General features: G+C 43.1%; 1 protein-coding gene across 1 annotated transcript in view; it reads right to left on the bottom strand.

Annotated features, from left to right (window-relative positions):
- The window catches only part of ABCF3 (ATP binding cassette subfamily F member 3), a 35,461-nt gene extending 10,940 nt beyond the window's left edge, over positions 1 to 24,521 (bottom strand). The window contains exons 1-18 of the mRNA XM_088479724.1: positions 24,349 to 24,521; positions 23,585 to 23,732; positions 22,989 to 23,065; positions 22,561 to 22,613; positions 21,639 to 21,736; positions 21,413 to 21,535; positions 20,037 to 20,303; positions 17,701 to 17,781; positions 17,556 to 17,615; positions 16,610 to 16,666; positions 16,448 to 16,470; positions 16,306 to 16,361; positions 7,863 to 8,063; positions 6,403 to 6,479; positions 6,267 to 6,311; positions 6,008 to 6,140; positions 5,830 to 5,918; positions 5,518 to 5,609 (exon numbers count right to left, since the gene is read on the bottom strand). Of these exons, the coding sequence (XP_088335850.1) occupies positions 5,518 to 5,609; positions 5,830 to 5,918; positions 6,008 to 6,140; positions 6,267 to 6,311; positions 6,403 to 6,479; positions 7,863 to 8,063; positions 16,306 to 16,361; positions 16,448 to 16,470; positions 16,610 to 16,666; positions 17,556 to 17,615; positions 17,701 to 17,781; positions 20,037 to 20,303; positions 21,413 to 21,535; positions 21,639 to 21,736; positions 22,561 to 22,613; positions 22,989 to 23,065; positions 23,585 to 23,732; positions 24,349 to 24,421 (1,753 nt within the window). The 5' untranslated portion in view covers positions 24,422 to 24,521. The remainder of the gene's footprint in view (positions 1 to 5,517; positions 5,610 to 5,829; positions 5,919 to 6,007; positions 6,141 to 6,266; positions 6,312 to 6,402; positions 6,480 to 7,862; positions 8,064 to 16,305; positions 16,362 to 16,447; positions 16,471 to 16,609; positions 16,667 to 17,555; positions 17,616 to 17,700; positions 17,782 to 20,036; positions 20,304 to 21,412; positions 21,536 to 21,638; positions 21,737 to 22,560; positions 22,614 to 22,988; positions 23,066 to 23,584; positions 23,733 to 24,348) is intronic.
- Positions 24,522 to 25,762: the final 1,241 nt, after the last annotated feature.

Raw genomic sequence — 25,762 nt, forward strand, 5'->3', positions numbered from 1 at the left:
CAACCTGATAGAAGTGCGTAGTCAGTACCAACTGCTGGCCCGAACATAGTATATAAACAACCCGGATACCCTGGCAGTTGAAGAGTACGGATGCAACAACCACCCAGTGAGAGGTACCAATATAGGGGAAACATCCCATTCAGCAGGACTAGGGCACTAGGACACCATAAGGAAACTATCAGGTACCTGTCAGTGTGATGAAAATATCCACAGATACTGAACAGGAAAACCAACCAGGCCCCCTGCGTGAACAGAATGACTTTCACACCTTAATGTAAAGATGTGCATTAGCCCATAGATGCGCTACAGTCCTGTATAACTCCAACAGATTCTAGTAGAATATGCACCCACATAACAGGAAAACTCAGTGTAGAGCAAACTAATAAAAAGAGCGGATGGCTGCTAATACTGCAGCTAGGGTGCGGAAGGGAGACTATGTAATGTCAGGGTGCATGAAATAGTAGCATCTTCCGAGGCATTAAAGAGGTACCGCTTACCTGTGAGCAACCAGAAGCCCTCTAGACGCTATGTAGAATGTCACTGACCTTCTCCATATCACAGCAACCCGTCACGTCAGATATAGAGAGTAGCTTCAGTGGGCTAAGAACCAATGCTTTACAGCACGGACTTCAGTCTGGCGATCTTGCCAAAAGAGATACTGTAGAAAACTAGCAAAAAGTTAGTGGAGACAATGAGGTCGTACAACAGGACTCTATACCTGAGCTTGTTACATTAGGGATGTGTATCCATATAGATTATACATATACCCCAAACACGGTCTGCTAGTGTAAGTATCAGTACATTAACACTAAGTGCGTAATAGTCAAGAGGCGGGAAAGTGAAAGAAATTAAATAAGACCCTGTACTGGTCAAGATACACATAGAAATGTTACATATTTGATGATGGATCCCCACCAGTGACCCTTGACAATCATAGTGATCACAATGAGGGATTAAAATTGAACCGCAGGGCTAATGATTTACTTGATACCCACCAATCAAATCAAGCCAGGCTTGACCATGCCTATTCAGCGGGTGGCCGTAGGCCTTCAGGCACAGGAGCAGTAACTGCAGTCTGTTGCCCTGAGGATGGAATAGAACCTGGATTCTCTATGTACTGCTAGGAAATGTACCTAGGGGTCACTTTATAGCCTCATTTTATTGAGATATGCAACAAGACAATAATATGGAGTACGGGAACCTATACGGAGAAAGGTACCTGTACGTAGACAGAGTGCATTAATTATCCCAAGTAAAGAAGGAATAAATCTGTAGTGATAACCCCAGTTAGGGCTAAAAAAAAAACAGCTTTTTTTTTTTTAATTCTTAGGAAATATTCATACAAATGAGAATATATCAGTATACATACACACGTACATACAGACAAACATAGTTGCATGAGAAGGCAACCTCTTTGAAAGAAAGAATTAGTACCAACATAGTAAGTATACTTGTCAGACTCCTGCACCAGGAGATCATCATGCTATATCCACACACACATTATATATATATATATATATATATATATATATATATATATATACATATACATACACACACATATACATACATACACACACGTCCTGCATTCTTAGAGTCTTATAAGTTTACTACCAAGTGCGCCACTGGAGTGTAGTTGTAATACTAATAAGTTCCCCGAAAAGGGGCTCTGTAGATATAGACTGACTGGAATAGAACTGTAACCCCAGGAGGGTGTAAGTATCTATCTTATATACATGTGTGGACTACCAGAAGGCTCCCGGACAAGTATAGGGTCCATACTAGGCGCAATGCCACAGGGAATTGTGACCATCACAATGTAAACTGCAGAACATGACTCTACAGTATTAAGCCAAAAAAAATATATATCTATATATCTATATATATATATATCTATATATATCTATATATATATATATATATATATATATATATTATATTTTTTTTTTGTAATCCCATCATCTGTGGAATTAGAGGTAAACCTAATGCTTTTGGAAACAGACATACCTACATTATTTATATATATTTATTTATATATATGTATATATGTAAAGTGGAGTTATTGTACCAACTTACTGCATCAGGGGAGTCCAGCTTCCAATCGTAGCATGTTTCTTTTTAAAGTATGCTAGGTATCAGACATAAAACTGATAACAGATCCTACCACTGCCTTTATGGTAAGGATAAGAAGCGATACATATATATCCATAATGTATACGCGTACCTACATACAAGCTCAATAGGTGACGATAATATTTTAAAATTAGAACATGAGCAATAGTTAGAGCCCTGAAAAGAACGGTGTTCGAAAGCAGGGCTTAGTATAAAATGCCATATATACATACATGTGGCTTACCTCCACACAGGGAGACTGCTCATGTGCCGCGTGTGGCAGTCCTCTGCTACGGCGTAGGCCGGATATTTTAGCAGCGTGCTGTCCCAGACTGGTTTAGATCCTGGGACCCTTCTGTCACTGTTGTACTCGCCTTATCAGGTGAGCCATTTGAGCTCCAGTTGAACCCACTTTTTCAAAGTGGGAGTCAAAAGGACGACCTCTGTGCAATGAAGTATACTGCAGTATATTGAACTTATACAGGCATATTTGACACAGACATAGATCAATCGGCAGATCACGTGGAGGGTAAAGTGACATGGACACAGCCTCTATATATTAGGCTGCGGCCTGTTCCTCCTTTAGCTAGTGTCAAGGGCCCGGACACTCACTCTAGAATAGAGGCGGTGGATCCCATGATATGTAAAGGTGCTGCTCTGCACTGAAATTTGATTTTAGTGAGTACTGATTAATTACTTAATCAGACAGACTCCTGCAGCCATCTTGATAGACAATTGTAAAAATAGTCATAACCATCCACTACACAGTGACATCACAATGATGTAAGGCAGCGGTTGTGGGGCCAACTGTTTTGCAGTGCTCTCCCCTACAGAATATAAGTACTGTACATTACTGCTACCTAAAGTTCTAACGAGTTCATTGTGGAATCTGGCCACCATATAGGAATTACCGAGATGAGTCAAGTTCTATATGGATCTTGCCGTTGCGTAATGAGTAAGCAGGACAACTGCTACACTGCGTGCATAATTTATAATTAGCTCTGTATGCCTCAGCATAAACTATCTCAGCATTATACTATAATAGAGACCAAACTAGGTTCTATCTAGATACTGTAGCTGCCCAGTTATGCTATAGCTATGCACAGGGGAGATTATACACATATCGATCTAGATATTTATTTATTAACAGTTTCCTATACAGCGCAGCACACAATCCGTTGCGCCCCACAATTGGAAACATCAACAGAACAAAACTGTGCAATAACAGACAAATATATATATAAAAATAATGGCTTTCCTACACACACACACACTATATATATATATATATATATCCATATTGCAGGTAGATAAGTGTGTTTGGAAGTAGCTCCAACAGCGGTGTAGCTACAGTGTCAGGGGCTGCAGCCACTACGCCTCTCCCTGCACTGCAAAGAGCGTGCTTGCATAAACCTGCACTGTAGTTTGCGCCAACTAGGTGAGAGGCTTAGTAGAAAATGTGGCGCCTGCTCCCCGGGAGCAGTAATTGCCGCCGGCCCTAAGCCACACCCCCGCACCACCGGGAGTAGAGCCCCGGCGCTAACTACATCCGTTGTTACCCTGCAATTAACTAACCCCTGCTGCTCACCACGAGGCATTAGAGCAGAGGGAGGAGGAGATCATCGGCTCTCACTTATATGATAGCCGCAGCCCAGAACAGCACTGTCAGTGTCTCTATTAAGTGAGACGGCGCTCCGAATCAGCAGTGCAGGGATCATCTGCAAAGTTACAGACTGTCTGTACAGTGACAGTCTCCTGTATAAGTACTGCGCGCTGTTAAGTGCAGTGGTAGCCGCGACTATATGCGCGGTAGCTCCGCCCCTTTCAGTAACGCGAGCAGCGTTATAACAGGGATCAAGGCTGGCTGTTGAGCCGCTGAGCCCTTGCAGATACACAGGGAGGGGGCGGAGGGGCCGCAGACCTATCTCAGTTCCCCGCTAGTCAGGGGAACAGAGCTATACTTACCACTGCTGGCATCAGGTCTGCGAATAGGCAAAGGGAAGCACGGACACAGCTTCTATATTAAGCTGTTGCGTGTCCCTCCCTGAGCTACTGCCAGGGTGCCTGGAACCCGGACATGCACTCTTTATTAGTGGTGGCGGGTCTCCTGATGCCTCCATGTAGCAGGCTGACAGACGCAGTACTCTGTCAGCCTATCAATGCTTGTTGAAGCTAATGAAAATAAATAAAAAGTTAAAGTAAAGATAAAAATACTAAGTGTGGGCTGGAGCTCAGCCCTGTGTGACTGGCTCTCTCGGGCACATTTCTAAAACTGGGGCTGATGGGGCATAGAGGGGGAGGAGCCAGTCACACTTCTAAATTATTTAAAGTGCCAGGCTCTACTCTACCACCGTCTATACCCCACTGTCTTGAACTCCAGTGTCCCCTAGTGGATAAAGGAGAAATAATTACATTCATCAAAGCACATCCATACTCTCATTGCAATTCTTACCAAATGAATTATGCATAGATAGGTGTGCAACTTGTGAATCAAGAACACAGGCGGGGTCCATAATATGGTAAGTTGATCCCCAGAACTCCATTTGTAATGAGACACGCAAATTTTGCAGGTCTGACACAGGTTCAGTTTGAATTGGGTCTACCCGGGAATAACCTGGGTCCAAGGTACAGTGTGAAAGGGGCCTGACACGCTTGTGACACGGTTGGAACAGTGCTCAAAAACCTAGGTCAGACCCGGTATTTTGGTGTGAAAGGGGTATAAGTGACTGTCTCAGCCACTCGAAGGAATAGAAAATATTTAGCGTATTGCAGTGGTTCTCAACATCAATTCTCACATTTTCCCAACAGGTCATGTTTTCAAGGCGCAGGTGGGATAATTACTGACCCAGCAAAATAGATTTATACCCCTTTTCCACCAAAAACACGGCTCCAACCTAGGACACTGACCATCAACTGAGTACGGGTCGGAGCTGGGTTTTACCCCGGCGGCTGGTGTCAGGTTATTCCCGGGGCCAGCCGCTCACACCAGACCCGGGTCTTCTGGCGCTACAGTGGATGCTTAGAGAGGATGTCATCTCCAAGCACAACTGAAGCCAGCCAATCAGCTGGTTTGAGGCATGACCCAGGTCAGGCAGTTTGCACCGGACCCTTCCCGGGTCATTCCCGTGTGCAACCCTGCTCACTACCTGGGTTGGATTTCCAGGTAATTTGACCCAGATATTTTTTTTCCAGGGACCCTTTTCCACTGAGCTGCGTAACCCAGGTTATTGCGGCAGTGGACAAAGGGTATAATTAACCTGTGCATGTTAAAGAAATCCACAAAACATGATCTGCTGGTGGTATTTGAGGGCTGCAGTTGAGAATTTGGGGTTATGATCCTAGAAATATGGTTATATAACTCAATTTCAAAACCGGTGATATCTAAAGAATTCATGTAAGGTTTACCTGGAAAGCGTTTTGCAAGTAGTTCCACTGAACTAACGTTAAGGTCCAGCTGATCCACATGATGTTGACTGAAATAACCAATCTTAAGGTTCCTGGCGGTAGAGACGGAATGTGTGAGAAAAGTCAGACAATGATGCTGTATACAAGCAATTTTTGAGGTTTGCCATAATAAAAAAATATATAGGTCTGTCAAAAGGTCTGAGCTGATAAACTCACATCTGCTAAAAGACAAGCTATACAGATACGCTTGAACGAGGAGCTTAATTAAATTTCTCACTGGAGAAAACGGATAATGTGATATGTGCAGCTCACCTGTGTGCATGTCGGATCCCATTCACAGTAGACAGCTCTCCCATCAACATTTTTAACATAGTGGATTTTCCTGCTCCATTTTCTCCCACCTGGAAAATAATGATAATGCCGCTAGACAGTCTCCTATAAAAAATTCCTCTTTGCAAAATTGCTGTGTTGTATAAATATTGGCCCTCACCACACAGATTCGGGACTCTAGGTCTGCAGATACAGACAGATTTTTGAATATTGGCTTATCTGGAGAATACCAGAAATCAACTTCGTCCAACTGCAGAATGGGAGGAGAAAATTTCTCGAAGCCATCAGGAAACCTACAGGTATGAAAGAAGAAAGTTAAGTAAAAGTTATGTAAAAAAACAAGACAAAAAAAAATGGTTAATGACTAGTTTCAGTATAAAGAGGTAGGTAGCTATACACTCCTATTGTAAGACCCTCACCTTAATACCACCTCCGACTCCTTTTCTAAAGGTTTCAGATCTGGTCTAAGAAAAAAAAAAAAAAAAACCACGAGAGCAATGAGATTAATTGTCCTGATACAATTTTATTGGAGTGATTGAAAATGGTAAGACTCACAGTTTCTCCAGCAGTTTGAGTTTACTCTGCACCTGAGAAGCCCGGTTAGCATTGTACCGAAACCGATCAATGAAAACCTGAAATAGTAAGAGAGAATGTAATTGCCTGTACCAAACTAATATCCTACAATACCCTTCGAGCAATTGTTATACATTATCAGCTCTACATTACTTATGTGCACATGAAAGAATATAATCAGAGCCGTAACTTTTTGGTGCCCTAGGCTAGAAAGAGCATTGCACCTCCCCATCACTACTACTCATTTTTCAAATAGGAACATAAGGTGTGTGCCCCAAAAAGGGGTATGGCCTCATAGGGAAGGAGCATAACAAATCCGATTTGTCCCATACGATGATGAAGGGGGAATCTGTATGTAATGCCGGCTGTCGGGATGCCTCCTGTCAGAATACCGACAGCGGCATCCCAATGGCTGGTATGCCGACAGGGGTCGGGTAAGTATACTTACCCTCCCCCATTTCCCCCCTAACCCTCCCCGCACCCTAACCCACCCCGTTAGTGCCTAAACCTAAGTCTCCCCCTTAGTGCCCAACCCTAACCCCCCCAGTGGGGCCTAACCCTAATCCTCCCCCCACCCCCAAACCTAACCCCTCCACGCTCCCTAAACGTAACCCAAACCCCCCCCGCAGTGAATGCTAAGGGTGCCCCGGGACTTAACTCGTTCGGGCAGGCGTCCTTCGGTGTTGGGATTAAGATAGGTGTCGGTATTTTGACGCCTAACTTAAGTCCCTTGTTGGGATTCCCCTGTTGTAACTACATCCCAAAGAAAGGTTACCGCCGATCCCATTGTACCACTGTTATACAAGTGTCACTGCCAAATGCAGTGTGAATCCAATGGCTGCAGTGACAATACACAAAATTTGGGCAGTATAACTCACCAGCTCTAGAAACAGCAAAGCGCTGGTGAAGCTGCAGCAAAATTTGTCCATCAGAACAGCCGTGAACAAACCTGGAGACGGCAGTGTACATCACCGACTGAAGGTTTAGAAAGAGTGCTGCTTGTAGTGTATATGCAGCAATCATCAGCGGCGGGGAGACCCATGCATGGGACACTCACCGGCAAAGATACTCAAGGTGTGATGGTAACACCTGGGTCGGGAATCGGTGGCTGTGTTCAGGGCTGCTATCAGAAATTGTGGGGCAGATAGCTCCATGTGTAAGGTGTCTGACTGCCATGTGAGTGGTGATAGGTTTGAGTCCCAGGTATGAATGTATTTTGAAATGTGTGTCTTAAATAAAAGGGGATGTGATTGAAGGCACTTAGGGTGGTGGCCAGATGGAGGTAGAGTCAGCCAGGGAGGAGATTGGGGAGGCCAGGAGATGCAGGGGATAAAAGAAAAGGAAGCTACAAGTGAGCATAAATATAAACAGAAAATGGACAGGCCTGAGCAGCACCCCCTACCCTGCGCCGTGGCACGTCGCACCACCCTGCTCATCATCACCTGTATGTGTTCCCGATACTGATGCTGTGCCTCATATTCCCTTTGCTGATTCTTCAAGCGTTCTTCCTTGATTTTCAAAAAACTCTCAAAGTTGCCACGATAAGCCTCCAACCGTTGACTGTGCAGATGCACAATGTCTGTGGCCACCGCATTTAGGAATTTACGATCATGGGAAACAACTAAGATAGTGGATGGCCAAGTCTGCAAGAGGAAATAAAATGTTATATTTCAAGAATGAATGAGAATAAGGTGGAAATTTAATAGCCCAAACTCGGTACTCAAAGCACCCTTACAGTCCAGGTTTAAAGGCTATCCATGCCCAAACACAGGTGACTTAGTCAGTTTGATTATACCATCTGTGCAAATGCATGGATATCCTTAAAACCAGGACTGTTAGGGTGCCTTGAGGACTGCATTTGGGAAACCCTGTAATAGCCTACAACCTACAGGCATTGGGGAATTCCTGGAGAGTTTTAAAGTGGCGATCATTTAAAAGGCAAAACCAGATTGGTCTTGCCTTTTAAACAACTGACACTTTAAAACATCAGGTACAGATGTGTCCTCATACATCTAGCCTCCTGGCACGTTAAACAGCCCTTTGAGCGTCTTTTTGTGCAACTTTTTACCTTCAAATATGTCTTATTTGCACAGTGATGAGAATAGGACGCACAAGCAGCTTCTGCTGATTAAAAATAAGATTTTTACTCACCGCAAAATCTCTTCCTTGGAGACCATCTGGGGGATGCCATTACTTCTGGGTTATGCATAGTGAGGTGTGGAGTCAGGATCTAATTAAGACTGGCTCCCACCACCTGTATAACCCCTCCCCTTCCACTAGAACCTCAGCCTATGTTTAAGAAAGCTGGAGAAAGACCCATGGAAGAACTGAGAAACCAGAAACCAACATGTCACTAGTATGAAACCAAACAAGGGAGGGAACCCAGCAACCCCAGATGGACTCCAAAGAAGAGCGTTTTTACGGTGAGTAAAAATCGTATTTCCTTTATCATCCATCTGGGGGGATACCAATACTTCTGGGATATACCAAAGCAAGGGAAATAAAGGGGGTCGGGGGCTACTCAGAATTTGGCGTCCCTCACTCCAAATGTATGGAAGTGGTAAACTTTAGTAAAAGTGTGTACGGATGACCAGGTAGCTGCTTTGCACAGCTGTTCTACTGAAGCACCATGCCGCACAGCCCAAGTAGTACCGACAGCACGAGTGGAACCGTCACATTTGACGACAAATATGCCTGACGAATGACAGAAGTGACCAATCTAGCCATGGATCCTCTTGGAGGTTGGCCAGCCTCTTTTTGGAGCATCAAACAAAACCAGCAAAGAATCTGTACACCTCAGACGCAGTGCGCTCCAAGCAAATGCGTAACACATGTACCACATCCAACAGTGCTAAGAAAGAAGCTTCCCTAGTCACTGAATCCTGGCAAAAAGCTGGAAGGACAATATCCTAGTTAATGTAGAAAGCAGATACCATCTTCGGAAGAAAGTAAGGTTTAGTGCGTAACACTACTCTAACCTCATGAAAAATGAAAAGCGGAGATTCACAAGAAAGAGCCGCTAACTCAGATACCCTTCTAGCTGAGGCAATGGCCAAAAGGAAAACCACCTTCAACGTGAGATATCGCAATTCTACAGATTCCAAAGTCTCAAACGGTGCCTTTTGAAGTGCCTCCAAAACTAAATTAAAGTCCAAATCAGGAACATGCAGGACATAAGGAGGCTGTATGTGAAGAACGCCCTGCAAGAAGGTTTGAACTTCGGGAAAGGAGGCCAATCTCCTCTGAAACAGAGAGGACAATCTAAGACCCTTAACCAATCCCCAACCCCTCTTGCAGAAAAGACAAGAGATGAGACATTCTGTACCTTTCAGGTTGAACTTGTGTTGTTCACACCAAGAAAAATATCTTCCATATCTGATGATAAATCTGAGAAGTGACTGGTTTGCGAGCCTGTATCATGGTTTTCACAACAGATTTTGAAAACCCTTTGACCCGCAAGATACTGGAATCAAGAACCATGACGTCAAGGCCAAGCGAGGTAAATAGGGGTGACAACATGGATCCTGAAGTAACAAATCTGGACGCAGGGGCAGACAATACAGAACATCTGCCAGCATGTTCCGAAGAACTGTGTACCAATGATGGAGCGGCACCTGGAGCCACAAGAATGACCAGCCGTGCCACTGATCGAATCCGCTGAATTAACTTTGGTAACATTACCAGAGGAAAGATGTATCCCAGCTGAAACACCCAAGGTACTGTCATGGCATCCACCAGAGATCCTGTGACCGAGATCCGTACCTTGGAAGTTTCTTGTTGAGATGAGAAGCCATTAGATCTGTCTGGAGATCCCCATCTGGAAACTATGCAAACACTTCCTGGTGTAATTCCCATTCCCCTGGATGCACACTGTGGTGACTTAAGAAGTCCGTCTCCCAGTTATCCAGCCCTGAAATGTAAATTGCCGAAATAGCTGGAACCCAATTTTCTGCACAAGGATGTGAGAAACCTCCCACATTGCTCGCCAGCTACGTGTGTCACCCTGCTTATTGGACTCGCACTGGTAGGCTCCTTAGATGGAATTGAGCCTGAACCAATGCATACTAAATCGCCCTTAATTCCAGTATGTTGAAGGAAAGAGAAGCTTCCTGGACGGCCCAAAGATGTTTTAGGCGCATGTCTAGAACCATCGCCCCCCAGCCTGTTAGGCTGGCATCTGTGGCGACAATAGTCCAATTTATTACTGACAATTGGCAATTCCTGTTCAGATTTGCATCCTATAGCCACCATAGAAGTGACTGACGGGTCTGCAGAGATAATCTGAACATCTGCCTGTTTAACCGAGGGTCTGGCTTCACCCATCGATGAAGCAATAGGTTTTGTAGTGGTCGGGCATGAAATCTGGCGAAAGGAATGGGTTCGAATTAAGCCACCATTTTTTCCAGTAGCTGCATAGCCCTGAGGACTGAGATACGAGGCATCTGTAAAATGGTCTCTATTTTGGATTGAAGATGTTGAATCTTTGCCTGCGGAAGAAACACTCTGTGACACTGGGTGCCGAAGAGAAGACCCAAAAATGTCATCCTCTGATATGGAATTAAATTTGATTTGGGAAAAATTGATGATCCAGCCGAACCTCTGGAGCATGCCTAAGGTAATCTGAACATGTTGTTGCAATAGTGCCATCAAGGTAACAAACAACAAATAGTGCCATCATTAACAACAAATCGTCCAGATAAGCCAACACATTGTTCCTCCCCCACAACTGAGTAGGAAGATCATGTGTGCCATAACCTTCATAGAGACTCTGGGAGCAGTGGACAAACCGAATGAGGTTGAGAATGGGACGAAACGACCTGTCCGGTTTGTCAACCAAGAAAAGACTGGGGTAGAACCCCAGGCCTTGCTGTAACACCGGAACCAGAATAATTACTCCGGAATCGGAAAGCACAGAAATTGCCTGTATGAGAGCCGCCTTTCTGCAATCATCCACAGGGAGAGGAGTAGAAAATAATCTTTTCCGGAACAGGACCCTCCAAATCTAAATGTAACCACGGGTTACTAGTTGACTTATCCAAAAATCCAGGTTGATTTGAACCCAAGTTTCCCAGAATATGAGCAAGTGACCTCTCACTAGAGGACGGGTTCCAGTCACGTGACAGTCATGTGGATTGACCTGCTGACTTAAACAGCAGGGCGACGGGTGCCGGGGACAGCACGTCCCCTGAAGGCGCCTCTACAGGGACCCCTAGGTATACCCCGGAAAGCCTGAAAGCTTTCCCTGCCTTGGGTCCGAAAGAAACAAAACCTAGGAGATTTAGGTTTTTTTACGGGAAGATGAGGACTTTTTCCATCTGGATCATTAATTTTAGTCAATTCTGGCCAAAGCTGAAATATGAGACTGCACATGAATAGTATCTATTAAGGCATCACCTATATAGGTCAGAGCTTCCGAAATCTTATCAGCTAAAGAATTAGCTTCTGACAAATCCCCCGATTGAAACCCAGCAATCATCTGGTTCATCCAGGAATAAATAGCCTTTATCACCCAGGCGCTGGCCAGAACAGGGCGCAGTGAGACTCCTGATAAAGTGAATATAGATTTAAGTACAGCCTCATTCTTTCTATCCATAGAATCTTTAGGAGTTACAGACTGTGCAATAGGAGCATCCACCATGGGTGGAATTCCCTAAGCTTGGTATCCTCTTCTGAAAAAGGATAAAGATACTTACATTTTTCAGAATGTGAAATTTGGAATCAGGTTTTTAACCAGGCATCTTAATATTTCCTCAAAATGTGAAAATTCTGGGAAAACAGATACATGTTTCTTCTTACATTTAAAGAAACTGAACTAGTAACTGGAATAGCTGTTTCCTGTAGATACAAAGTCTCCCTGACCGCATCTATCAATATAGAAACTCCTGAATCAGAATAGGAATCACCCTCCCAGGTTGAGGCGTCCCCAGTCATAATCCAATTCCCCTTCTTCCCTGCGAAGAGGTAGCTGAAGCCTCTTCTCCAGGAAAATCCACTGAGGAATGACCTGAAAGTCTTAGTAGCTGTGGCCCCTGCTGAAGTTACCATTTCATTTAGGGACGTTGCCATCTGAGTGAGAGTCTGATATCTGGGCTCTACCATGGGATCAGACAAAAGGGCATATTCAATTGCCGGCGAAAAGTCCCGGACTTTTCACCTGGTGCACTTTCCGCCTACATCGCTGGTTTTGGGTCCAAAAAAGTAGCGCGCACGGTCGCTTTTCTCCCTATTCAATTCCAAGGGACATGAAAACGGGACCCGGCGAAACTCAAACAGGCGAAAAGTGCTGTCAGTTTTGGGGAAATCAGCCTGACACTCCCCAAAACATGCATTGACATGGGGGGGGGAACAGTATGGATACCCCCGAATAGCCCTGCTGAAGGTATTTGGGGCACTTAAATGGTCTCATTAGGTGCTAATTAGCGTATTTGCATAAGGGGTGAAGAATAGCATTTAGCATTATTTTTTTTCGACAAAATAACTAAACCCAGCAAATTTGGGGTACCTGGAAATGGGGGCAAGCATATTTAAAAGTTGCAAAAAAGTTAATTTTTATAAAAAATCCACCTGCCGCAAACACCTGCAAAGTTAAAAACACCTGGGGCATACTTGGGGACGCCCCTGGAATCTATTTCGCTAGTTTTGAAGTTTGTCCCCCAACTTTGCACTTTTTCGCCCCCAGAACGAAAGTACTTTTTTGGGGTGTTCTAAAGTTTTTTTGGACGCAGTTTACCTTTGGGGGACTGTCCTAACACTGCACGGGGGTTCCCGCAACTTAGAACCTCAAAACTGCACTTTATTCCGCCTCCACTCACAGGCGAATCTTTTTCGCCTATCTGAATGCAATGACTTTCCGCTTAGGCGAAAAGTCATTGCAATTGAATTGGGCGGAAAGTTTCTGACAGACGAAATGACGGCATCAGCGAAAACTTTTCGCCGAGAAAGGCTTTTTATAGCCTGCAATTGAATACGGCCCAAAGTAGGAGCTTGAGCACAGGGTAACAAATAATTTGTCTGAGAGTGACATAATTCACCTATGGCCTCAGCCGGAGACCTGGCCCAATCAGGCATCACGGACTGTGCAGCCAAACATCCTGGTAATGAATCCCCGTGAAGAACCAGCACAGAGCGACCCTGGGTCCGTACCTTTTACAAATTTTTTATCACAAAAGTATAAAAAAAGTGACTGATCCCTGTTTTTTGGAACCCTTGTCTGGCTCCATACTAAAGGAGAAAGACAAGTCTAACCAATACAGATAGCTACCTAAATTCCACTGAAAAAAAAAGTGTAGCACTTTTTGAATAGAACAACCACTACTACTTCTGAAAGGACAGCAAAATTGAAGAGGCTAATAAGACTCTAAATCACAAATCTGTTTTAATGCAAAAAAATGGACTTCTTGAAGTTCACATTCACTTGCAAAAAAAACAAAAATCAAAGGCAAACAAAGAATCTTTAGTACAACCCATGTATGTTACTGCCTAGATTTTATAGATAATGTTATAAAACCAACATATATCACCAGGTCAATACCCAAAAGTAATAATCTCAGTTTAACCGCTTATCTGATAATAGACAGCCATCCCTATGTAGTTTGCAGTGAGTCTCAGCCAAGCAGAACTCCAGCAGTGCTCAACACCGGCCAAATAATGTTTGGGCGTGGCTCTAAAGCCCCGTGAGCCTGCTGTCACTCAAATACCTGGAGGGGGTGTGGCCGGGCCCACCGTCCTGCTTCATTCAGAATGCCTGACATCATCCTAGGCATTTACCTAGCTGAGAACCACAGAGCTCTGATGTTACCACGGCTCATACAGACGTCACAGATGGCGCGTCTGCACATACAGTGGTGCTGCAAACTGAGCCTCCCTTCAACAAGCCTCCCTCTCCCATAAAAGCCGACAGCATTTTCCACTCTGTAATCTCAGATGGCGGTCCCCTAGGAGGACAAGTCGGGTTTATCTAGCAATGGTTGAAAGCGGTGTGCCGGGAAGCAGAAAATACAGCAACAAGGTCTTTTACATAAACCTTTTTGCCAGAGGCCCCCTGGTATGGAGAGAGACCCATGGGCTGTGCAGTTTGGCGACTCTCCCAGGGGCAGTCTTAAGAGTGGGATACAGGGTTCACACAAACCTCTATTCTATCTAACTCCCACTCTGCTAATGCTTGTCGTCTGTTGCCAGGAACTAAGAACCCAAACAGAAAAATAAAGTAATTAAATCTAACTAAAAGCTAGGACCTAGCTAGTGCCTTACTCCTAGGCGATAAAAACAAGACTGAGGTTCTAGTGGAAAGGGAGGGGTAATATAGGGGGGGGGAGCCAGTCTTAATTAGTTAGTGCCCGACTCTGAAATGCATAACCCAGAATTAATGGTATCCCCCAGATGGATGAAAAAAAGAATGATATGCAGCAAGATAAACAAAGAAAAGATATTTCAAAAGCGCTGTCAGATGTCTCAATTGAATTGTAAAAAAATAGTATTACATAACAATTACACCAACATATAATTCAATAAAAAACATTTATACTTAAAAGATCTCAATCAAAATTTATATATATGCCTATAGAGATTGGTAAAGAAAATACCGTTTTACAATATTATACTTCCAGATGTTTGTGTCTAAACAAATGGTAACACAGTTGATAATCTGTATCCACTTTTGTAACCAAAATGTGTCCACAGCGTTTCTTTGTTTAAAAAAAAAAAAAAAAAAAAAAAAAAAAACACATTTAATTTCCCCGGACACTTCATATAGAAGGATGGATAAATAGTTAGGATAAGTGCTGAAAATCTCCAATTGACAGTGCAGACTCTCGTTCACAAGTACTGATGTCTTATATATAGTCTCTTGTATCCAAATATCAAGGTAATTGTTTTCACAAAGGATATATCCAAATTTGCAAGGAATAGCCCAGCACTGATACAATCTGCCAGTTCATAAATGTCCCGTCTCTCATACAATGCTGCACTTATTAGGCATTATTCCTTGCAAATTTGGATATATCATTTGTGAAAACAATTACCTTGCCATTTGGATACAAGAGACCATATATACAAGAATTCAGTACTTGTCATCTCCCATGTCTCATATAATGACAATTGCACTATTAATTGGAGATTTTCAGCACTTATCCTAACTTTTTATGCATCCCTCTATGTGAAGTGTCTGAGAAATTAAATGTGCGTCTTTTAGAAAAATAAAGAAACACTGTGGACACATTTTGGTTACAAAAATGGATACAAATTATCAACTGTTACCATTTGTTTAGACACAAACATCTGGAAGTATAATATTAATTGTAAAAAGGTCTTTTCTTTACCAATCGCTATAGACCTATATATAAATTATTGAGATCTTTTAAGTATATGTTTTTTATTGAATTATATGTTCATGTAATTGTTATGTAATACCATTTTACAATTTTTTACAATTAAATTCAGACATCTGACAGCGCTTTTTAAATATCTTCTCTTTGTTTATCGTGCCTATATATTAAGTGGGTAGATATATTTCCCACTTCTGTTTTTTAAGCCTCAGTCAGAATAGTTTATACACACTAATCTAGGAGGTGCAGCGTCAGATATTTTAAGGTGTTTATAATGATATGCAGCATGCTATGTTCTAAGTGCGAGTGTATCTGCATGCAAAATGCTACGTTACAGAGTCACAGCAGTGACAACAATGTAGTATTTTGCAGGAAAAAGTTGCACGAAAAGACGCTCTGCGCTACCTAGTCAGATGGTGCATATACACATTATGTGTAACGCGACTTGTAGGGCACAGAGGATAGATGTATATGGACACATCTGTATACTCACTGGAATCTAGCAAGCCATTACATTTCCCCCTAAAATCAAGTGGCCAAAGAAAAAAAAAAGCATACAGACCTGCAAGTAGTCCTCCAACCACAGAATGGCTCGTACATCCAACATGTTTGTAGGTTCTGTGAAAATTGAGTACAATGTCAAAGGAAGGGAAAGATGATGACCAAAGAGGTGAGTAAGGGAACAAAATAATCAGGGCACTTACCATCCAACAAAAGCAGGTCAGGCCTGACAAAAAGATTGAGATCAAGTTACTTCGGAACAATTATAATTTTTCTAATAGTAAACCATGTCCATTACTTAGACTCTTCTTTCATTGGTTTGCTATAACTAAAGAAATACATCAGCATACAAATGTACTACTCACCTGGCAAATAGTGCCCGAGCCAAAGCCAACCTCATGCGCCATCCACCAGAGAACTCCCTGAAAACAGATAAAAATCAAGTCTTACACAATACATCACAGATCAAATCTTACAAGATATGATTGTCTTCTTCCACATTACATAAAGCTTCATTAAAAACCCCATTAAGCACTTGCCTGGCGTGGTCACATCAGATGCAAGCACACCAGGCTTGGCTTTCCCTGACATGATTGCATCTGATGCGACCAGTCAGAAACGCCCACTGAGCGGTTGTCGGAAGCTAATCTTCTAGCAGCCGCCAAGCTCAGAGGGACCTCGCGGCCCATTGCACCCTTGTATCCTTCTCCCAGTGTGTGTCATGCAGCCCATCGCTGATTGGGCAGCCCGGCGGCACCTCCCACTCTGGCGGCTGCAGAGAAGAGAAGCCACCGGGTAAGTGTAAATCAAGCAGCCCTCCTAGTGTAAACCCAGTAGCTGCAGAGAAGAGCAGCCACCGGGTAAGTGTAAATCAAGCAGCCCTCCTAGTGTATACCCAGTAGCTGCAGAGAGGAGCAGCCACCAGGTAAGTGTAAATCAAGCTGCCCTCCTAGTGTATACCCAGTAGCTGCAGAGAGGAGGAGACGCTGGGGACATATAAACATAGCATCGCCTCTACCCGCCAGATGGTCGCCATTACCTCCAATTATCGATTTTTGTGATATCTCGGTCCACCAATTAGGGATGGATACTTTAAAAGTGTATACAGTTCAAGTTCATGCACAGTATATCACTTTTTATTTATTCTTAATAAAATCATGTTGGATACGTTTTAAATAGATGTTCTTGACCTAATTCAATCATAACCTCCCCCTACAACAATTTCTAAGCAGCTTTTGGAATAAATATTATCCAGGTAAGTGGTTACTAACACTACAGCCCGACAGTAAGTGCTCACCATCATCCACTTACTTGGTCAGTTGCTGTTGCATAAAGTGTTTGAATCCCAACCCAGCAAGGATCACAGAGGCTCTGAGTGGAGAGAAGAGACATGAAATAAGATTACTTACTATGCAGAGATACCTGGGAAACAATCATGAGGAATAGTAGTCTGTACCTGGCAGGGGCTTTGTCTGCTTCAATTTCATCTAGTTTGCTGTAGATCTCTGACAGGCGGGCAGTCTCTGAACCGTCACCTCTGGGACACACATGAAAAAGATTAAAATGTGCATGCAGTAAAAAGTAACAGATGCAGAATAAACATGTATTTAATATTATATTTCACTAAAGAAATCTTTGGTTAGCCCTCAGGCTGGCAGTTTCACAACCATTGTTCCACCTTTATCAATCGTTCTCTGAACATGGTTTAGGAGCCTGCATGGTCCGTATAACATCACCACATTTAGAAATGCCCGAATATGGAGCATTCTGACTATGAGCTCGATTCAGTTCTGCGCGAATTGAATAGCGCAGTGAAGAAGCTGCCAGAGCCAATAAATTCAGCGCGCTGTTTTGGCGGAGAATGACGGTTCTCGAGCCTTAAACATGCTGTTTGCATTCTCCGACTATACTGCCTGGCGCGATGCTGTTTCCGCGGCGCCTGTAGTTTTGTTGAATTTCTCGGGATTAGCTGCACGCTGAATGAATTGCTTCTGGAGCTCCTCCCGGCGCTATTCAATTTGCATTGAATTGAATCGATCCCTATGCCACGTACATAAATTGATAGCACCACTTCCCTGCTACAACATTCTCAGAGTCTACAAATATTGAGGCTGATCTCAAGTTGGGAGCAAAGCAAAAAAAAAAAACGTATCTGTTCACCCTGGACAAACCATGCTGCAATGCAAAGGGTACAAACATATTTATTATTTTTAAACACTGGCTGCTATTGCATGTAGCCAGCAAATGCTGGAAAGCTTTAATTAGATTTGAGTTTCATTACGTCCCTTCCAAATCTAAGGGGTAAATTTACTAAAGTGTGAGTTTTTAGAAGTGGAGATGCTGCCCATAGCAACGTTAAGTAGAATCTGATTGGCTGCTATGGGCAACAGCTCCATTTCTAAAAACTCACTTTAGTAAATATAGCCCGAAATCTCCCTGCACATTGTAAGTTTCCCCACCTGCAGTGCAACGTGGTTTTACCAAGGTACAAAGTTACTTGCTCCCAACTCAGAATCAGCCCCATTGTCTCAAATACCCTGGTTGCTAGGTTTCAGGTCTACAGGTGGAGCCTTTTATTCTGCATTACAGTTCTTTGAAATGCACCTTAGTTATAATATTGACTATTACAGGAGCTGCAAACTAACAGATAATCAACTAGGCTGTATGGAAATGATGGTTATGCACTATGTAGGAGCACATCAAAGAGACTTTTTATGTTTAAAGTAACCAAAAACTGAAATTGAGATATATGGAGCATGAACGTAAAATGAATTGTTGTCCTACATTGATTTTAGAAAGCCGCATATAAAAAATATTTTTCTGAATTGTTGTATTTCCACCTTCTTTAAAACACACAAAGCCGCATCTGAAGTTGATTAGACAGGGACCAAAAGGGAGCAGGTAAAGCTCACATGACAATTAGAGCAGTTAGACTTGCTATGACATTACTGTGAATAGTCCACCAATCACTACTGAGCATTTCCTACACTGTTCTCCCCCACTACATGTTTTCGTGTTAAGAGGGAGTCAATTCTCTAAAACAGTATATACAGAGACTAACAGCTTGGCAGACTTGCTATTCAGAAATACATAGTGTGGAATTGTAAGTTCACACACAGAGGCATGGCAGGTGACATTACAGTATATCAAATGGCTGCACTCAACTTTGTGATCTTTATAATATCCCATTAATTATACACGGCACTAAAGATATAGAGAAAACTTCAGCTGTCTTACTGTATGAAGTGAAAACACGATACCTTTACATTTTAACAGCTGTAATGGAATGGGGGGGGGGAAACAACACATTTATATAGCTTATCTGCAACATCACTACAAAGTTGTCTGAAAACATGGTTCAATCAGTTTGAGGTAAATTTAACTATGGGCGATGCTGGGCCCGAGAGTAAGTGTGCACATATACTGCATGCACTTACAGTAGCCCCTAGATTGCAGATATTTGTATGCAGCCCTATGGGGCTGGGAACATCAGTGTGATTTGATGTGCCATTGCTGGTGGATTCCCGCTGTTGCAACAGTACATCGCGGGCATCGCCTGCAATTAAATCGAACCTTTAATGTTCTGAGAATACCTGTAGAAAAGGTAAGACAAATTGTGTTTCAAACAGGAAAAATGGGTCAGATAGTGCCAAATCTGCCTAGCAGTGTCTGTTAGCCATAGCAAACAAATAAACAATTACTCCACAGGAGCTAAGGTATAATAAATATGAAACAAATTTAATGGGCTTCACTTGTCTAAAGCAGCAGTTTTACCCATTCACATTGCCTTACTTTCCCGCACTGATCCGTGCATTAAGTGCTTTCTCCTCTTGCAGTAGGCTCTCACGTAAAGTATCACACTCCAAGACACTTTGTAGAGCTTGTGTTTCATCTCCAGCCACTTCTTGCTCCACGTGTAGAATGCTGAGGTGCGAGGGAACACGTAGGCTACGACTTGCAAGCATCTTCAATAATGTCGTCTTACCCAGACCGTTTCTCCCCACTAAACCATATCGCCGACCTGATGCTAAATGCAACTCAGCACCTGTTAACAGGACCCTGTAATAAAAGGTTGGTAAGGAATTATCTATGATCACATCTCATTGTATGACTATGAAAATGTATTGTTCATTTATAAACTATAATAAAAGCTTTTTGCTATCTAACATATTATATTTAAACCTTATGTATACAACAAGATGACACAGCGATTTGTATTATCATGGGGCAACCATAAAACTAGTTGTTCATTTAGAAGCAGTTTATGAAGGTTTACATTTAATGCATAAATGACAGAAAGTAACAAATAAATCATACCAACTCCCAGGTAGACCCCTTTCAGACAAGAGCAGGGTTTTATAGATTACCTGCCTCTCCTCTGCCCTTCCTAGCCCATCCCCTATCCGGCTGCCGCTGATGAGGTCATCAAAATGCAGCAGGCAGCCAATTCAAATCCAGACATTTTTTTTATTTTATTAATAAATTATTTGTTTTAACCCCTATTTCCCCCCCCCCCTTCCGTTAATGTACTGCCCTGGTGGTCGAGCAGGGGCCCGATGTGGCAGAGCCCTGTCAGCGGTCTCCAGCGCTGACGGGTGTCCCCGGCGTCTGGCTGGGGTCCTCTGTGTTGCGATCTACAGTGACACAGCCACCGGCGCGGGGGGTGGTGAACGGCAGCGCTGAGCGTCCTATAGGTCAATCTGCTCTGCCAACTGAAAACAGCAGCGCTGAACGTCCACGCTGCCAACTCAAAGAAGCAGCACTGAGCGTCCTGCAGGACGCTCTGCTCTGTCAACTCAATATAAAAGCTGCTTGGTGCAGCTCGGGAATAGTAAATTCCCGGGTAGCACCATTCAGACATAAGCAGGGTAATTTCCAGGGACTTAAGTCCGGGAAATTCCCTGGTCGATTGAAGGGTCGTTCCCGGGTAGGTACCTTTCAGACATACACGGCAAACCGGGAATTTGGCTGAGGCAGGCCAAATTCCCGGTATGTCGGAAAGGGATATTAGAAACATTTCCAAGCCAGTGTTGTCATTGAGAGAAATTAGTACTAAGCATACAAGTGCATAAAACAAAACTAAGGAATTAGAAATTATATATTTTATATATTATATATTCAACTTATGACCAGGATACTTACTCAGGCCATTTGTGTCTAGTACTCACCTCTCTCCAAAAGACACATCAAAGTTCTCAATTCGGATGTCATATGACTTGTTCTTGCCACTGGATTCTATTCGATTCTCCTTCTTACTAGCAGCCTGACTGGCTGAGGCCTCTTCCATTACTCTGTAAAGTATAACTAGAGTTAATTTGTATTAGAGAAAAGGAACCCTGAAAACTAAAGAATTACCCAGAGTTACAACAAAACTGCTGGATCCTGCACACTTACACATTCCCACCGACTTTCTGAGAGTCCCGTTCAGATCGCTTTTCTTGTTTTGATTTCAGTTTGGCTTCAGCCTTTTCCAACTTCTTTACATCAACGGTCTGAGCAAAACAGAGGAAAAGAACCTGGCATTTGTTCTCAATGCTTCATTTTCCCCCCTCCAGAAAATAGATATTTCATTGCAGAAGTGGAGAATTTATAATAAGTGCAATTGAAAACTGCTTCACACAGATCTAAAGAATGGTTGTATATAGAACGCACTCATAGGGCTGATACAGAGCTGCATGCTAGTGTGTTTTTCAGATGATTTGTGATTTTTAGCACTGTGCATGCTCTGTAGCAGAGCCTACGGGCATTTGAGAGTCATATCCATCTCAGTCACAACTTTACTTGCGTTTAAATGGGCCTAACAGAGCAATGTCAGGGTATGTAGTCAGAATTGGGCCATGCTGTGTTGGGGGTACACAGAGATCAGTCTGTTTTCAGGTGGACCTCTTGCACCAGGTATGGGGCTGGGCAAATGCTCACTGATAATGACAGCTAGTTGAACATGTGTATAGAGATGGGCGGTGCAGGACCCATAGATGCGTAAATCTCTTCAGGCGAAGATTCAGATTTAGTTTAGTACTAGTGTACAACTGTGAATTAGCCCCCTAGTATGTTTACAGATAATTAATAGGAAGTAATGAGAAAAAAAAAAAAAAAAAACAACATTCCCAGCCCAAATAGTACAGGTCCTAATTAAAAAAAATTCTCCAATGTACCTTTGTCTACTGAGTTACATAGAACAAGTCATTTTTAATTAACTTATGTTAAACTTCCCTACAATTAAGAATTTGAAGATCAGAAATATTACAAAAATGCTTTCCTAAAATATCCCTTAGAAATGACTACACTTTTCATGCAAAACACAAGAGAATCTCACCGAAGACTGATCCTTTTTCATCAGCAACACATTCAAGATCTGAGGGTCAACATCTAAGAAACAAGACAGACAGAATGACCAAATCTCACACAGATAAGTGTTCAAACCAGCTAGTAACAGGTACAGCTCCACTAATAATATACTTTACAACATGAAGTAATACATTTGAATCTTCACTCATAGTAGTCAATATTGTGTGCTTTAACATACTGTTCATCAAAGTAAGATGAAGAAACATATAGCGATAGAACACGGAAGCCCATCAGTGTAGACATTATATACACTTGCCATTTGCTCTTGTAATTTTATTTTGCACAAATCTACCCCATTAACTCAAAACAAGAACATTTGTTATAGACAAAAAAACAGACAGGTGTGGTGTGTGATATAAAATAGCATGATGCTCTAAGGCATGCAAACAGTCTTACCGTAGTCAGTAATTTGGGAGAGCTGGATAGGAGCCTCAAGAAGCACCTGTGTTTGTGAAGGGACCTGGTGATTCTCCCTTAGCAAAATTGAAATCAATGTTACATTTTAAAATACTTAAACTGGCAAAAAAATAAATAAATCAATACTGTGTCAGGAGTACACACAATAATAAATAGGAGCCTGCAACAAGTCACATGTATAGAGCCGATTCAGTTACAGGCAAGGATCTTGTACGATCATTTCTGCTGGCACCTCCATGGGCTGCAAACAATGCACAGAGAGACACATGTAGTGAAGCCGTTCTGATGGCACTTCAAGTGTAATGAAATCGGCCTGTTAAGTCATGTGCAAATTCCACAATGCTCTCACTTTCCCTGTATGGTGCAGGCAGCGCTCGGGTGTTAGAACTGTTGGCAAGTCTCACTATCTATATTGGCACTCCTAACATCCGCTGACAGACGCCTATTGTGCCAAACCTTAAGCACTTCTAAATGGGACTGATTCCGTTTCACTAATGAACCTGTACTACTGTGGAACATTTAGAAGTAATGCCATTGTGTATACAAGTCCTCAGTTGCTGGCAGCGAATACTCACATACGCATTGTTCTGTACATCCTCAGACAGATGTCTTTAATGTCCTCATCATCTTTGGTGTCACCTGACACATCCTGTAGCAATTCCCCCACTGCGTCAAACAAGTCATTCTCTGATTCAAAGTCTGAGCGTCCACTGTCAAGAACATCTAGTTGAAGCAAGAATGTTGTATTATTCAAACTTGTGATAATGAGGACAAAGTATGGTAAGGTTTAATATCCAGTCCTCATTTAAAAAAAAACTTTTTTTTTTAATATACTAGCGGCTTTCTTCTAAAAACAAGATATGGGTGAGATAAGCTATTTATTCCCATGCCATTGTAAGAGTTCTCATGTACAGCAGCAGTTACCACACAGGGGTGTATATACACTGGTCACATTAAATAATTTAGCAGATATCTATTCTAATGTACTTATCTTAATGTGCCACAGTATGTCATCTACATTAGCTAAAACCAATTAGAGGACAACTAAACCTTAAAGCACAATTAACCCTTTAGTGGAACCATCCTAAAAATAAGGGCAGCACATAGATCATACAGGAGCTTTATCCCAAGAACCTACCCTAACGTTACATAGACAAGCACTATACAGAGGCTAGAGCACTACTGTAAGATAAGCTAGTCAGAGAGGCGCACTGATAACCATCCCATTTATACACGTATAGAATCTGTAACAAGTGGCCGAGTACAGAGAAGCCTGTGACATGCCGTCACATCTCCTCTCTCCCACAGGGAACCCATTGGTCTCTTCCACCCTTCTCACCGGTCACGTATTGGAAGAGCTCGGCGTCCAGCTGGGGGAACTCGCTTCTCAGGATCTCCACGAAGGTCGCCATGTTGGCCGGCCGGCTCAGCGCACGCGTACGGGCCAGGGGAGGGGGAGCACGCGCCCCGGAAACGCTGAGGATGAAGGGAAATGTAGTCCGCTAACTACACTGCTGACGTCGGCCGCGGCTCCAACTACAACTGTATTAGTCACTCACTAGTAGTAGGGTAGTGACAGTCACAGTGACTGCACACACAGCCAGGGCGGAGAGAGAGGGGGCACACTCACAGCTGGCTATGTGTGTGTGTGTGTGTTGACTCATTCTAGTGTCATTTTGTTAATATAATCGCAATCGGGGGCATGTTATTACTACTAGTGAGTGTGTCTGTGGAGGGCTAGTAGTTGGCAACATCTGTTTACACAGTGAGAATATTTAGAACTGAGTTTTAGAAGTGATGTTGCCCATAGCAACCAATCAGATTTTAGCTATTCTAGAAGGTGCTAGTTAAATGTTAAGTACAATCTGATAGGTTGCTATGGGAAACATCACTTCTAAAAACTCTCCCTCCCTCTGCACTCCTACTGATGCCCTGTAGCCTGCGCTACTAAGGTTATAATTTATAAAGTGCGGGTTTATAGAAGTGGAGCTGTTGCCAATAGCAACCAATCAGATTCTACTTATTTATCTAGCACTTTCTAGAAGATAGCTAGACTTTGGTTGCTATAAGCAACCCCTCCAATTCTAAAAATATGCACTTAGTAAATATACTCCCTAGTCTTCCTCCGCTCTCTCACTGATGACAAGTAGCTTGCCCTGCACTACTATTCTCCCTCACTCTGCTCTCACTGCTGGCCTGTAGCATGCAGTACTAGGGGTACAATTACTAAAGTGAGAGTTTAGAAGTGAGTTTTAGAAGAGATGTTGCCCACAGCAACCAATCAGATTCTAGCTGTTATCTTCTAGAAGGTGCTAGTTAAATGTTAAGTAGAATCTGATTGGTTGCTATGGGCAACATCTCTTCTAAAACTCTCACTTTAGTAAATTTACCCCCTAGTCTACCTCCCTCCACTCTCTCACTGCTGCCCTGTAGCCTGCACTACTAGTCTCCCTCCCTCTGCTCTCTCATTGCTGCCCTGTAGCCTGCACTACTAGTCTCCCTCACTCCGCTCTCTCACTGCTGCCCTGCAGTCTGCACTACTAGTCTCCCTCCCTCCGCTCTCTCTCACTGCTGCCCTGTAGCCTGCACTACTAGTTTCCCTCCCTCCCTCCGCTCTCTCACTGCTGCCCTGTAGCCTGCACTACTAGTCTCCCTCCCTCCGCTCTCTCACTGCTGCCCTGTAGCCGATACTACTAGTCTCCCTCCCTCCGCTCTCTCACTGCTGCCCTGTAGCCGACACTACTAGTCTCCCT

This window comes from Taudactylus pleione, unplaced genomic scaffold (assembly GCF_031769625.1).
Source record: "Taudactylus pleione unplaced genomic scaffold, aTauple2 ptg000244l, whole genome shotgun sequence".
Taxonomy (NCBI): Eukaryota; Metazoa; Chordata; class Amphibia; order Anura; family Myobatrachidae; genus Taudactylus; species Taudactylus pleione.